At 42.5% G+C, this 15,601-nt stretch overlaps 1 protein-coding gene across 3 annotated transcripts in view; it reads right to left on the bottom strand.

Moving 5' to 3' along the window:
* Positions 1-15,601, bottom strand: part of NAV2 (neuron navigator 2) — a 368,440-nt gene that overhangs the window by 93,957 nt on the left and 258,882 nt on the right. For all 3 annotated transcript variants that reach the window (XM_058027192.1, XM_058027189.1, XM_058027191.1), the window contains 4 exons: positions 11,180-12,287; positions 8,605-8,717; positions 5,296-5,404; positions 3,354-3,773 (listed from right to left, as the gene is read on the bottom strand). In XM_058027192.1, coding sequence (XP_057883175.1) covers positions 3,354-3,773; positions 5,296-5,404; positions 8,605-8,717; positions 11,180-12,287 — 1,750 coding nt within the window. The remainder of the gene's footprint in view (positions 1-3,353; positions 3,774-5,295; positions 5,405-8,604; positions 8,718-11,179; positions 12,288-15,601) is intronic.

The following is a 15,601-nucleotide window of genomic DNA, read 5'->3' as shown; positions in this document are numbered from 1 at the left end:
TGAGCCTGTTTGCCCTACCACTGATCTTGGTGATTTGTTCTGCAGCAAGTCACACGGATGCTTTCTCTACAAGCAACCTCTCTGACTTCTAAGCAGTTTGTTACTCCTCTCCCACAAAAACACAATGCCATCCTATTTTTTCCTTACTATTTGAATTAAACACAAACTGGGGAACGTAACTTACAGAAAAGGCTACCAAACATCTGCTCACACTGGAGATGGCAACCCAGTGTCATTAGGGGTCACCTAATGAAAGGTAACAACCTTGTTTTTTATCCTTCTCCATTAATATTGGAATGCTGTTATTGCAATTTAATACTGCAATATTCCCTTCTCACATCATTACCATCCATAGACTGCAACCCCAGGCTTGTGGGGCTGCTTGCAGCAAGGCTCCCTCCAAATGCCCACGAGTGCAGCAAGCAGAGGAACCCCACACTGCCCATCTCCAAACCCTGTCCACAACCTGGAAATGGAGCTGATCTTTCCAACAACGGATTTACCTACAATACCAACTGGAAATTAGTCACTGACTCCAACAGTGCTATATGAATTGACAAATCAACTCACACTATTTAGCAAAACAGACTCCTGTAGCTAAAGGCAAAAGATGTGGAAAAGAAAAACTTACTTGTATGCATTTCTTGTCCTAAGAACCCTTAATTGGGATCTCATTTATCAGTTACTTTTACATGAGTAAAAAGTGAAAAGTATCTCACTCCTTCAAAAACTAGTGGGGAAAAAAGAGTCAGATCCTCAATTAAAGATATCCCAGCACTCAAGGCCAGGAGTGAGGTAGGGCAGAGTATATGACTCTTCTGCTATGTTAATCATTCTGGGTACATAACTCCCTGCTTTGGTGACAGAGGTACCAACTGGCAAAACCATTTTCTTGCCCAGAGTCTAAACACCACTCTTGTACTTTCAGACTATGGAGACTCCCAATTTTTACCCTGCAGGATGACTAGGCCCAGAAAAGGAAATGATACACAGAGATGAGTGAAGGTACAGATTTCTCTGCCTAAATAATTCATAAATTTGACAGCTTTTATACTCTTTCCTTTACCTGGAATGTGAATTTTATACACTGAGTAAAGGTCTGCAAAGACTGGGGCTCCTCTCTGAGCAGCAGAAGTCTGAGCTGACACAGTTCTGCCAGGGGTAATTCTCAACTACCACTCAAGGTGTTTTATAGAAACCACGGTGCTACTTAGAATGCACTTTCCTCGCTTCCAGACCAAAACTACAGCCACAAATTTAAACAGAATTCATAGTCCAGAGGAAAAGCAGTAACTGTTCCTACAAAAAACATTACAAAATCCAAGTGAAAGTTGATGTATATGAGGAAATCACAAGGTGCTTTAGAGATTTGATGCATTATTAATGCAGCAACAGCTACTGGTGTTTTATCTGAAACAGAATTTCACACTGATTTTTGCATCAGCTACTTTACTATATGCTTCCCTAATGAAGCATATAAAGAAGGTGTCTGACTTCTCAAAAAGTGTGAGAATATCCAAATATTCATAATGGGCAGAATTAATGGAGGGTTCCAGATGGTGGAACTGAACTGTTCAGTTAAGGACAAAGCAGAAGCTGGATTCCTGTAAGAGATATCATGTCTTTTAAAAAAGCAAACAGCACTAGAAATGTCACTAATAAAAAAAATTACAAAAAAGCAAAAGATGCAAAATGGTCAGTCAGGACTGCCACAAAAAAAAACCTAAACCAAACCAACAAACAAACAAACAAAAACCCCAAAAACAAACTCCACAGAAACAAAGAAATAAACAAAAAAACCCCATCAAACTAAACAAGAAAAAACAAAACACCTGACCGTTTAAATCTCAAAGATAATTTTAAACATCAATCCGATGCTTGAGCTAAGAAAAAATGACTTTTATATTAGGAACTGAAAGTGGACGAATTGAAAACTGACATTGGAGCAAAGAACAAATGCTTTTTTCATTTAAGACAGAGATAAAATGCTGATGTAAAACCTTGATAATAACTGTCTATCACTTCATATTTCTGCACACTGACTTGTTCTTTAAACGTTTTCTTGCTCGTACTACTATTCCACCCAGCACAGAGATGCCAACTCATTCCCTTCCAGCAACCTAGTCTGTCAGAGCTGAGGCAGCAAGGGAGTTCAGCTAAGTACAAAACGTGCCTCACTCCCTCCATCTCCTGGGCACGGATCAACATTGCAACCACTGCGAGTCTTGACTCTGGAAAACGTTTCATCACATGCCTGAATAGCTTCACATCTAGGGATACTTTCTTAACATGGGCTTAAAAACTTGAATTTTGTTCAAATCCCTCTGTGATAACGGGCTGTCTCGCCAAAGGCCTATTAAAATCAGTAGAATACCTTTGGTGCTGGCTTTTATTTCTCGAAATAATCACGGAAATACAGAGCAATAAACAGAACAGAAGAGTGGGTTTGCTGGGGTCCCCAGAACAAGGTGAGAGATGAGAATATGACTCCATGTTCTCAGAAGGCTGATTGATGATTTTATGTACTTATATTAAAGAATGCTATACTAAAACTATACTAGAGAAAGAGAGAAGGATACAGACAGAAGGCGTAACAAGAATGATAATAAAAACTCATGACTGACTCCTCAGAGTCCAACACAGCTGATGGTGATTGGTCATTGAGTAAAAACAATTCACATGGAACCAATCAAAGATGCACCTGTTGGATAAACCATCTCCCGACCACATTCCAAAGCAGCAAATACAGGAGAAGCAAATGAGAGAATATTAGTATATAATATTAACCAAATGAGATAATATTTTCTCTGAGGCTTCTCATCTTCCTGGGAGAAGCAAATGAGATAATATTATTATATAATATTAACCAAATGACATAATATTATAATATAATAGATATATAAATATCTATTATATATTTATTGATATAATACATATCATTATATAATATTAATAAAATTTTATATACAATATTATATAATTCATATAGATATATCTATTATATATCTATTGATATTGTAGATATTATTACATATTAAGCAAATTTTAATATTATATAAAATTAACCATATGAGATAATATAACATAATATAATAGATATAGATGCATCTATTATATATCTATAGATATAATACATAATATTATTATATAATATTAAGCAAATGAGATAATATTATTATATAATATTAAGCAAATATTAATATTCTATAATGTTAAGCAAATGATATAATATTCTATATTATGAGATAATATTTTCTCTAAGGTCTCTCACCTTCCCGGGAGAAGAAATCCCGGTGAAGGGATTTTTCAGAGCACACGGCAGTGACAAAGAGCCGCGAGAAGCGCGAACTCACCCGCTGGTGATGTCGTCGGCGCGCATGTTCTTGCCCAGCACGTCGCCGTCGCTCATGTAGCCGGTGGCGTCCATGGTGACGCCCTCGAGGTCGATGTCGTCGGCGGCCTTGTCGGCGATGTCCACGTGGCAGAGGCCGCTGCCGCGCGTGGCTAGCTGCCGCCGCAGCGGCACGGGGTACAGGTAGCGCGCGGCGCCCGGCTCGGCGCTGCCGAAGCGGCCGGCGCTGCCCCGCGGCGGGTAGGCGCTGCCCGCGGAGGGCAGGTAGGCGCTGCCCGGGGACGGCGCGTCGCCCGCCTGCAGCCGCGGGCTGGACTGGCCCAGCCGCCACGACAGCGGCGTCGGCCGCCCCGTCAGGCTGAGGATGCTGCGGCCGCTGATCTCGGTGGTGACGTTGGTGTCAAACGTGGTCTCCAAGGTGCTTGAAGGGAGAGATGGGGATAAAATCCATTAGCATTTATATGTTTCCAATCCTGTACTGCTTTAGTGTATAACTCTAAACTCCATATAAAGTTAGTTGACTGACTTCACATTTTGGTCTAATTTGATTGTAGTTATTGTTATTGTAGTTGTTAGCATTGTTTTCGGGCTAATCAAGCGCATGGTTTACAAGCAAACTTCAAGCTCATCTTCCCCTCCTGAAGTCTACCATTTGGAAGCCCTGAGTGCTCCAATGGGTGACATGGAAGCCTCAGTGGAAAACACTGACCCTCCTGAAAAGCAGGAACCAATTTACCAACTGTGGTTTGGCAAGCATTCTGCGCCACAATCCCAGTCCTCTTCTTTAAACAAAACAAGGGGGAGATGCTGCGGTGTTATGTCATGGTTTGCCTCATGGTTTGAAATTTGCAAATAAAACCAGCTTTGGGAGTTCATCTTTGCAAGCTCTGCTTCAGTTTCAGACAAAAAGACAAAACACAAAGTGTTCCCCCAATAAACTCATGTAGGGCTGGGGCACATAAGGCACCAAGCACTACGTAGGACCCTGACCTCACTATGGGCCAAACATAAAAAAACAAAAGCTTATTCTCCCCAACTTCCTGTTCAACACTGCAGAGATCTAACTCACATAATGTTTAAATGTAATAGCAATCGTTGTTTATCTCCAGCGTATTTTAAATATTGCTGAAGATTTCCAAATGCTGCTTCACAAAAAAAAAAAATGCAGTTACATTCAGGAGATGACTAACAATATTAGAAGAACTTGTTTGCCTGAAGTTTGGTCAGGAATTTAAGTTATGCACTTGATAATATGGGTCAAGCACAGTTCACCTCTTATTTAAACAAAATATTACACATGGGGAGAGAGGTGTAATGCACTGAAGTTACTCAATAGTAAAAGAAACATTTTAAACTGTAACTTATATTCAAACATCACCTCACACATTTAACAAGATGTGACTATTCTTGACCTTTGAGTCACTACACACCCCATCCCATCACTTCTATTTCTCTTCATACATCTCAGTAACTAGCAAACATTATTCAAATTCTGTGCATTAAAGACAAAAATTACAAAATCAGTATCTCCCAATGTCAGTGTTAATAATTTTTCTAAGGATGCAGCCCAGGTGTAAGAGATGTAAAGTAGCAGAATTCACAGAATCACTGGGCTGGAAGAGACCTCCAAGATCAAGTCCAACCCAGCCCCAACACCTCAATTAAACCCTGGCACCCAGTTCCACATCCAGTCTGTTTTTAAACACATCCAGGGATGGTGACTCCACCACCTCCCTGGGCAGACCATTCCAGTACTTTACCACTCTTTCTGTAAAAAACTTCTCCTAATATCCAACCTGTATTTCCCTTGACTCAGCTTGAGACGGTGTCCTCCTGTTCTGTCAGTGCTGCCTGAGAAAGAGCCCAGCCCCACCTGAGCAGAGCCACCTTTCAGGAGCTGCAGAGTGGTTTCCATTGTGTGAGGAGCCCAGAGGTGCCCTTACCTGTGGGTGACCTGGGTTCCCCGCAGGCTGGACATGGTTTCCTCCAGGTTCTGCCGCAGGTCAGCGATGTTCTTCACCGTGCGCAGCCGCCGCGTCTCTGGGTCCTCCCCTGCAGGAAAGGAAGCCAGGAGTGAGGAGCAGGCAGGAACAGAACTGAGCTGCTCTCCATGCCTCACTCAATTGCACTTTCTTCTGACCTTCTAAGCTGGTTTGATTGAGATTCCATTCCCCTTGGCAGGCACCTGCCGTCATCACATCCTGACACCAAAATGGGCCCTGCAGGGTTACCCTCATTGCTGCCTCTGAGATATTGCTGACCCAGTTCAAATTCTGGTTAACTTTCAACCTCATTAGAACACACACTCCATCAATACCACCCTTTCCATCTCATATATTGATGCAATTAACATTAACCTGACACAGGCAATTTCTCCAATGCTGTGTTTTCACTAGATCTTCTTTGTCCTACAGTAACAGCTTTCCACAAACTAAACTGTGCTGACTCCATGCTGAGTGATGTTTCAGGTAAAAGAACAAAAGGTTTTGCTTGTCAACATAACACTGTTACTGTTCCTAAAATGTGCTACATGACACAAAGTTGGGGGATGACTTAGTTTTCACAGCATTAGAAATCCTGTTCTTTAAGTACTTTATTCTAAACACATTCATGTCCTGCTCCTTAAAAGTAGAGGTTATGTACACAAAAAATAAAGTCTTCCTACTGTTTCAGCATAATTGCATTTTATCAAATTAATAATTTAATTAGTGCTTCAGCATAATTTATTTACGTAGTCTCAGCTGTCAATTCAGAAATGCTTTGGTCGCTACCTCAGCTGAGCTTTATAGAGTTAAATCCTCTAGGAGGCTAAAGAGTGAATTTCTAGTAGTGCCAGCCTATTCTTTGTAAGCTGAAAGCTGGAACAGTGAACCTCCAAAAAACTGTCACAAAGCTTCTGTTGGGCACAGAAGGAAATTATTTCATTCTAAAGGGTTTACAACCCATGACTAAAGAAAATACTACCGTAAATGTAAAACTTTTCACATTTTGTACCAGCCTTCTCTGTACATGAGATGCATTTCTGAGCTGCTAGGATGCTGGGCACCCACACAACTGCTAGTTTAGATGGATATCTATATATTACACACATCAGGAACGTGAAGAATCAGATAAAAAAAGCTGATGTTGGAACTTTCTACATTCTCTGCTTTAAATTTCATGTTTCTAAAAGATGTCATGTTGGTGGCACAGAAAAACCCACTCACACACTCTTGCCTGTGCTACAAACCACTGACCAAAGTGCTTAGTGCCCATGTGAGCATTTTTCTTTTAGTCAGTCTCTACTCTGGGAAATCACCTCCTTGAGTTACAATTCACTTAAGCCAGAGGGTCAAACAATTATGGTCTGGCTGGACTGAAAACATCCACCTAACAAGACTGATCACTTTAGCCAGTGGGTCTCTGGGACAAAAAACATTTTCTATACTCATGGATCTACATATTTTTGTAGTAAAAACCATAAAATATTTATAGGCCTTCAGCTTAACAAATGTCACAGTGCTCTTTTACAGATCATTTCTCTCACATATGTGAAGGCAAATGGTAGGTAACTTCTTAGGAAAACACACAGGAGACAAACTAAAGCAATTTCTACTGAGATCACTCTTATGCCTAAATTGATACCAAATTTTCACTTAAATGCCATTCCACTGCTTAAATTGAAAGTATACTTTAGAGACAGATATTGGACAGTTGGCCCCTAGAGTTCAATTCTGAAATCACTTAGCTCCTCATGAGCAGGCAGCATCCTTAAACAATTCTGCTTCCATTTTTCCCCACTTATGCTCTCTGTTGTTTTATATGTGCTGTTAAATCAACAGCTATGCAGGGAGAGAAGATATCTGTGCCGCATTTCTTGTAATTAATTTTGGCTGAGGGACTACTTGTTTAGTTTGCTCTGTTTCCCCCAAGGCCCCTCCATGCATGCTGCTGTCTGGTCTGGCTGTGCACAGCTGGGGTTTGCATCTCCCTTGTTTGAGTTTTTCAGCTGTCTTCTGCCTCTGGATCCCAAAACTTACATATTCTAGTTGAGTAATAGTTTGTACTTACAAAACATCTGTCATTAAAGACTGAATACCTTTTGTGATCTAGAAACACTGCTCAGTTTGCAGGCTGAAAACAGCCAATATGATGATTAAGAGGCAATGCTGAAAAAGTTTAAGCAGCTGGACATTGTGTTTCTTACTTGCAACTCTCATATTTAAATATGAACCCAAAAACGTTCTCAGGAATTTTATCCCTAGTGCCTTAATCCACCTATGTATAAATTGTACACACAGATATGTTCACTTAGGCATTCCTGCAGCCCTTTTCCCCTCCAGTGACTCTGCCTTTGCCATCAGCACACAGGTAGTATTGACAGAATATACAATGCAGTATGAAATGGATCTCGTTGTGAAACCTTTAGCCACATCACTTTTCCAAGGAGGGCATTTGGTTTCAAACCCCACATTAAACTGGAGGACACCAAGACTAAGCAGATGGAAAGAAACCTGAGAAATTCTACAGATGAGATATCCTGCAATAGCACACAGTAAGCAAAGTCATAGATATTGCTGAAATGGGGATAGGAGGAGATCAGACTGTGACTTTACAAACACATTTTAGATCACATTAGTAGAATCTAGTATATTCTAACCAAATGTGGTTGCTGAAAATCACTTTGTTATATTGGTAAGCTTAATTTATTTTTTTAACGAGCATATACTTACAGTAGCAGGAATTCTAGATAAATATACCAGATACTTTCTAAATTAGACTACTCATATTCTAGCCACAACCAGCTTCAGCTTCTGTGTGGTGGACGCAATAGAGTGCAGTTGGATTTTGGTGCCCTATTGCTGCAAAGGGGGTTTCTCAAATTGATCAGATTCATATGAGTGACAGTAAGATTCCTCCAAACCAAAACATCAAGGAAATGAACACAGTCTGTTCTGTAAGCTCCAAAATGAAGTTTTTAAAATCAAACAATGCTTGAGAATGCTTAGGATCCTTACAGTAGCTTAATCCTAATAAATGCTGCACATCTCATTAAGCAGGAAGAATTCTTGGTGATTTCACGAAATTTGGGGCGCACACCTGTGCTGAACTTAAGCATCCAGAGTTCAAATTATTGACACCCAGTTCACTGCTGAAGAGCTGACAGAAACAGAGTTATTAAGAACAAAAGCAGTAGGAATAAAATCAACTTGCTCTAGCCCATTCTTGTTTAACCAAACCACAGCCAGTAATGGTCATGCTGCAGGACTCACCTGAGAGGTCCTCAAGGGCAGGCTGGGCAGTTTTGACATAAAGAGCAGAATCCATGCTGACCCCTCCTGTGCTGGCCTCGGCTGTCACGTTCCCTTCATTGCCTGTCTGAGATCTGGAAAGCAAAACCAAACAGGGATGTGCAGCCACTCTCCATCCAAAGTGCCTCAAGGATAACAACGAGTGCACCTGCCCTCAGCCACTCTGTCCCACTCCTCAGAACACACCAGCAGACTGGCTTTACATAATTCATTAGTCCCATGTTGAATTATGTCCTAGAAATGGAAACAAGCACTCAGCTGTAAAAAATAAAAAATTCATAGTCGAAGATAGGCTTCACAGCTCGTCAGGTGGAGTCTTAAAACACTTGGATTTCCATATGTTCCTTAATTATCAATAACATCAGTTGTTGTGGCTAATCTGAACCTCTCCAATAAAGTCTGTATTGCATGAAGATATAGCAGGGAAGATGTGATGTCATGTTACACTCCTGCTAGGTTCTCTTCAACATCACTTCCATTTTGAGAGAAATGACTGGGCAAAACCAACTTCAAACTCCAATTTATTGTCTGATATTATGGCTGCCAGGTAATGAAAGGTGATGTAAGGATTTCCTGCCAGATTTAAGTAAGATATTGTGACTCATTTCACTGTCCAAGTCGTGCTGTGTTGTGCTCACAGAGCCACACCAACAGGCAGCTGGAAGTTCTGCCCCAAGGGTAAGTGCTGCTGTAAAAAGGTAAAGACACACTGGGGAATGACTATTGCAATGCTCCTAATTTCACCTGACTCTTGTAGCAGGATGCTGTGCCTGGAGAGGGGGTAAAACCAACTGGAACAATGTTCAATTTACAGAGCTGTCTGAGGCAGAGGGAGAAGGAGCCTTTTGCTGCTTTTGGTGTGGAATAACCCTGAAACCAGCCTGACTCATCAAGGGCAGAGCTCAACCTCCCCACAGGGAGGGGAAGATGGGGCAGACCTGGTAAAGCACCTGAGAAAGGAACCAACAATGACACCACTGATAACTGGAGATGGCACAGCTGGCCAGGACACGCATGGCTGATGTCAGTTTGTACTAGAAAAGGCCAGGAGACACAGGACTGATGTCATTTTGCACTAGAAAAGGCCAGGGCACACAGGACTGATGTCATTTTGCACTAGAAAAGCCCAGGACACCCAGGACTGATGTCATTTTGCACTAGAAAAGCCCAATCCCACTCTTTAATGACAAGGGCTTCTAACACACCCCTCCTTGGAGTGTGTGCAGAGCCCTCCTGGAGTGGGGACATCCTGCAGGGTGAGCAAAAGAGATGTCCCCACATTGCTATGGGTGAATAACACCAATCTCTACCGAATAATTGCTTTTAATGTAACTTCAACATCATTCCTTTGATATTGATTCAAAAATAGTGAATTATACTGTACTAGTAATCATGGCTGCCCATACTGTGTAGTAAAGAATTCTGATTGAGAACTATTAGTCTAATCCTTATAAAAATAAATCATTTATTCTCATATAAATATATCTGGTTTGCCATCCTTAATCCTACAGGACAGTTGAGTTATATGAAGTTCAATTACATCTATACAATCCTTCAGACATGAACAAAGTTGAAAAAGTCTGGTGCTACCAGTTTTTGTGAAAATGCATGAATTGCCTGCACTCTTGAAGCAAGAGACATCTCCATCATGTAGCATTTCCCTTGCTGCTTCACCTCCCTGGAAGTGTCCAGAATGCCCCTCCTGGGCACCCCACTCCTGAGCCCCCAGGGATGTGTCCTGTGCCACTGTGCTGTGGGCCCTGACGAAGGAGGAACGATGAGGAGAACTCCATCTTATCAGAAGGCTCATTAATTACTTTATCATACTATATTATTCTATACTATATTACACGTTATTACATTACATCTAAGCTGAATCTGCCAAGCACTCAACCCTGCACACAACTGCACTGCACTGAAGGCTAATGAAACAGTTTCTCAGAAGGCTAATTAATTACTTTATCATACTATATTACTCTATTATATAGAGTAATATAGTATGATAAAGCAATTAGTTATAGTATAGTATATATAATTATGTATATTATATAACTATAGTATGATAAAGTAATTAATACAGTATTATAATACTCTGTATTACTCTATATAATAGAATAATAAAGTCTTATAAATACTTTATAATACTCTGTATTACTCTATATAATAGAGCAATATAGTATTATAAATACTTTATAATACGCTATATAATACTATATCGCACTACAATCCATTACATCCAAACTGAATCTGCCAAGCATTCATTCTGCACTCACCTGCTCACAGTGCCCAGAATCTCGTGGCTGTCACCCACAGTCCCCACACACACACACACACACCTGGCCCTGACAGGCCAAGGGAACAGAACACCCTCACTGTGGGTGAACAATCTCCACATTGCATTCTGCTGTGGCACAAAAACAGGCACAGCAAGTGAGACAAGCACTGTTTTTCCCCACTCTGAGGCTCAGAGGATGCGAATCCCAGAATCCCTGGCAGAAGGACAGTGCCCTGCTCTCCTGTGGCGGTGGTGCCGTACCTGTACATGAAGGGCGCGACGGTGGCGGTGTTGGGGTGGCTGTACTGCGCCTGGGGCTGAGGTAGCTGCACGCTGACAGTGTTGCTGCCCGTGGTGTGCGTGCTCACCGCGGGCCCGTTCACGGCCTGGCTGCTGCTGCTGCCCTGCAGGCCCCCCGCGCCCTTGCCCTCGGAGGAGGCCAGGCTGGAGGAGGAGCTGGAGTGGCGGCCGTCCAGCTGGGACTTCTGATGGGACAGCCCCGCGCTGGCCTTCCCGCCACGGCTCCGCTCGCCTTCCTTGGCAGCAACAGGGGCACTTGAGGATTTCCCTGTGGTGTTTTTCATTCCTGGTTTTGGTATTCCGCTGTGCGAAGGGGCAGAGGCCTCCTTCTTGGCACTGTTCAGCTTCCCTCCTTTAGGGATAAAGCTCGCGATCTTGGAGGACTTTTTTGGCATCTCTGCTGTTGTTGTTAGTGCTGTCTGTTCTTCTTTAGGTTCCTCCTTCAGCTCCAGCTTCTCGGTGATGGATGTTCTCTTTGTAATGTCCTTGCTTTTATCCTTTTCTTTCTCTTTTTGTTTCTCTTTCTCCTTCTCATTACCCTTTGGAGAACTTTTCTTATTAGTGAGCGCGCGGCTGAAAGTCCTTTGTGCGATTCCCTTGAGTGCAATTTTGGGGCTGCTGGACATGGATCCCGGGTTGTTCACATTCTGGCTGGTGGCATCGATCTCTTCGCTCTCCTCAAAGCTCAGGAGCGCCTCCAGCTTTTCGCAGCTGTTGTCCCGAGAGCCCGGACACTCCGGCGTGGTCCCGGACACTCCTGCCTTGGAACCCCCCTTGCTGTTGAAGAGTTTCAGCTTTTCCAGCATGGATTTCTGAGCGTTGGGAGCTGCTTTGGCGATCTCCAAGGGAGGCTTGGGAGGCTCTGCTGGCGGCTGCTTCACGGACAGCATGGAAGACGTCGCTGTGTGCTTGGCACTGAGGGACTTGCTGCGCCAAGGTTTAATAGCAGAGCTGGGCTGAGGGATGGCTGAGGAGTTATTGCAAGGAGCAGCACTGCCACAGCTCTGAGCCGAGGATGAGACATTTTCATTCATTCCTGTGGGCTGGGAGGCCGTGCTGTCTGCAGGCTCTGGGAAAAAAACACAGAAAACAACCCAATAAATCAACATGGTAGTACCTGGTATTAGAGCTACTGTGAAATTCTTTCTGTAATTAAACATCAAGAATTTCACACTGATAACATTAAAAAGACACATCGGTATTTTCAATATCAGTGAAACTCAGTGAAAATAAAAGCCAACTTTCTTTTCCTACCCAGCAGAGCAGCAATGAGCTCCTACTGTATAATTTACATTTACTTGCTGTTTCAAGAAAAAGAAGGAAGAAAAGGAATCTCTTCCAATTCAAACCAAAATGTGTTCTGCAATGTGCTCTCCCTTATTAAGTCCACAATACGTTTTCATTAGCAAAAACACAGCACTATTTTGTAACTAAGGGTTCCCTCTGTTTTTGGCAAAATACTCGCAGTCCAAGTTCGATTCTTAGAAAAACCTCAAACATAAAAAAATGCAGGAGTAAGGAAAAAAGTAAAACTAAAGTCCTTTCAGTTATTAGGGGTGGGGGTGGTAATATCTTCACAATGCAAAGGTAGAAGAAAACTCCACGTACAAAAATAAAACCAATTGTGCCCTTTTGTAAAGAACCTAAAATAAGTACTACCACATATCCTAGTACAGCTGTAAGAGAAACTTGTGGCAGTAACTATACAGCCCTCCCCCACAAAGAAAACAAATCTATTATTTAGTTAGTTCCTCCTAATGTAATTTGTTCTTATTAAGAAATTAGTTCTGAGCCTAAAGAGAGCTTGAAAAATCACACTCACCTACCAGTGGCCACTTCTCCTCTGAATCAGTTCCTCTTTGCAGAGTTTCCTTTTTGGAGATGTTACTTTCTCAATTATCACAAATATGTTTTCTGTTAAACTGCTCATGTTTCCAATTAAATTTTGTCATCTGTGTCTGTTCGCCTGCCCAGCAGCCTGCTGGGGATTAACGGCTCTTACCTATATTTCCCTGCCCTCTAGCACGAAAGTAAACTGTGTACAGAGCTGCATTTTTTTAATTCAAAAATCAACAGCAGCGGAGAGCGTGCGTTCTCGGCAGCAGGAGCAGCCCTGTGAATCCAGCCCTGTAAATCACGAGCTGCTGCAGCCACACAGGGACTGTTTTACTTCACTTTCAGTTGCTCAGTGAAGATATGGCTCTGTTAACCTCCCTCCTCTGATCCAAACCAGATCTACTGAAGATTTCAGTCACATACATCTTCCTGACTTAGCACAGAATTGAGTTTCTAACAGTATTAGAGACTCCTTAATAATAAACTCAGCCATTTAACATGGTTATGGACAAAGTGAAATAGCAGGAACTAATGATACTTTTAAAACTATTACTGAAGCCAGAAGGTTTCCACGACTCTTAATCAGTAACTAACTATTATACTGGCTGGTTTTGCTAGTCCTTTTCCTATGGCCAAGTACCCACATGGAGCTGGAAGGAATCAGAAGCTGGGTTACAGACACAGACAGGACTTATGCTGCTTTTAAGCTTGTGCCAGCCTGCTGATTTCCAGGGTGTTGCTTCTGTGTGACACAGAAGGAAAATCAAGCCACCAAATATCTCAAACAGTGATATCTGGCCTCTTGCTGCTCTGCTCAAGCCTGCTGAATTCAATGTGTTAAGGAGGACCAGAAAGATAATGGCACAGGAATCAGAGAATCATTAAGGTTGGAAAAGACAACCAAGATCGAGTCCAGCCACTAACACCAGAGAGCCAAGCCCACCACTCACCCACACCCTAAGCACCACACCTACACCTTTCCTTGAGCCCTTCCAGGGATTCCTCCACTGTGGGAGAAGTCCCAGTGCCCTGACGCAGAGAGGAAGGAAGGTGACAAGCTCTTCACAAGCTGCCAGCAGAGCTCCTCACTCTGCTTTCAGAAGCTGCACCACTGCTCTTTCCTTGCTGCCTCTTACCATACACTGCTGCTTTGTTTTTGTTTTCATTTCCTGAAGTCCTCCTGCTCATCACAGTCTACTTCCCATCCCCACACCGCACCAGGCTCCTTTTGCAAACTCAGAACAAGCAAGCCTTTGTCTCAGCCTGCCTTCCACAGACGACGTCCAGCAATGAAGTGAAAGCTTCATGAAAATCCCAACTGTGCACATTGTACAGTTAATTTGTACAGATTATTTTTTAAATACTACTAGCCCATCTCAATATTGAGATATTGCTATAGGAACTGGAGATTGACAGTACTTTCAACACTAAGTTCCTAATCCACGTCTTCTGGCCTCATCATGCTAAATAAATCCCAGCACAAAGAACAGCCATGCCCAGAAATCATCATAGCTGTCTGGGATTGATGAACATGCCTAGGATGGATTTACAACCAGGTCCTGGGAGGGACCAATGTACTGATCACTATGGGCAGGGAAGCCTTCACTTGCTCAGAAAAACAGGACTGGGGCAATAGAAGGGTGACAAAAAATGACCAGTAAGGGCTGTGTCTATAGAAGAGCTGGTTGTACACCCTGTTAGTACAACAAATGCAGGCACAAAAACTCAGCTGGTGGTCTGAGTGTATATATATATATTTCTTAGGAAAGAAATCTGCCTTCTCAAACAGGTACTTCACACCAGTTTGAGAACAATACAGGAAATGTGGTATGGGATGGACAAAGGCAGCCGGCACTGCCCCGCACTCAGAGCCCACACAAAGCCACTGCCCTGGGACAGGAGGGAGCTGAGAGCCAGGTCCATAGCCTGGCTGGGGAGCCTGACCCTGTCCCAGACACTGAGCTGGCTCTCAGGTCACTGCACAGCACTGAGGCCACCACATCACACAGGGCTCTGAAAGCTCCACAGCCTCCTTCTGCAAGTGAAGGGAAGGGGTTGCTTGATCTGGGACCCCAACTACATCCTAACAGCACAGATGAATGCTCCAGTTCACAGACCTCTGGGAAAAGATGCTTGGCTTGGATCAAGTGAAATGCCTTGTTTTCCAAATCCCAAAGCACTGCTCAAAATTTACTTCCCAGCAAAATCCAGAACTTTTCAATTTCTCTTTTTTTTAAATTATTTTTTAATGTTTTCAGGAAATCTATTTATTTATTTATTTATTTATGTATGTTTGGTCACTGACTAAAGTATGTTTTCCCCAGTTTATTTGTTTATAAACACAACGCTCCTTTTGTCCCAACGCCCCCACACCCACCCTCCTGTCTGGAAGTGAATTTTGCTTCTGTTGCCAGTGGCGTAGGAGGAGCACAGTGCAGCTCCATTTACAAACATGTCAGAGACACCAGAATTAGGACAATACTATGACTGTAACATTAAAAAAATAGAATATATTGCAACAGTAATGTAATTTTCAGAGTGTCTACT

This window comes from Melospiza georgiana, chromosome 6 (genome assembly GCF_028018845.1).
Source record: "Melospiza georgiana isolate bMelGeo1 chromosome 6, bMelGeo1.pri, whole genome shotgun sequence".
Classification (NCBI taxonomy): Eukaryota; Metazoa; Chordata; class Aves; order Passeriformes; family Passerellidae; genus Melospiza; species Melospiza georgiana.
This window is presented reverse-complemented; position numbering and strand designations above follow the sequence as displayed.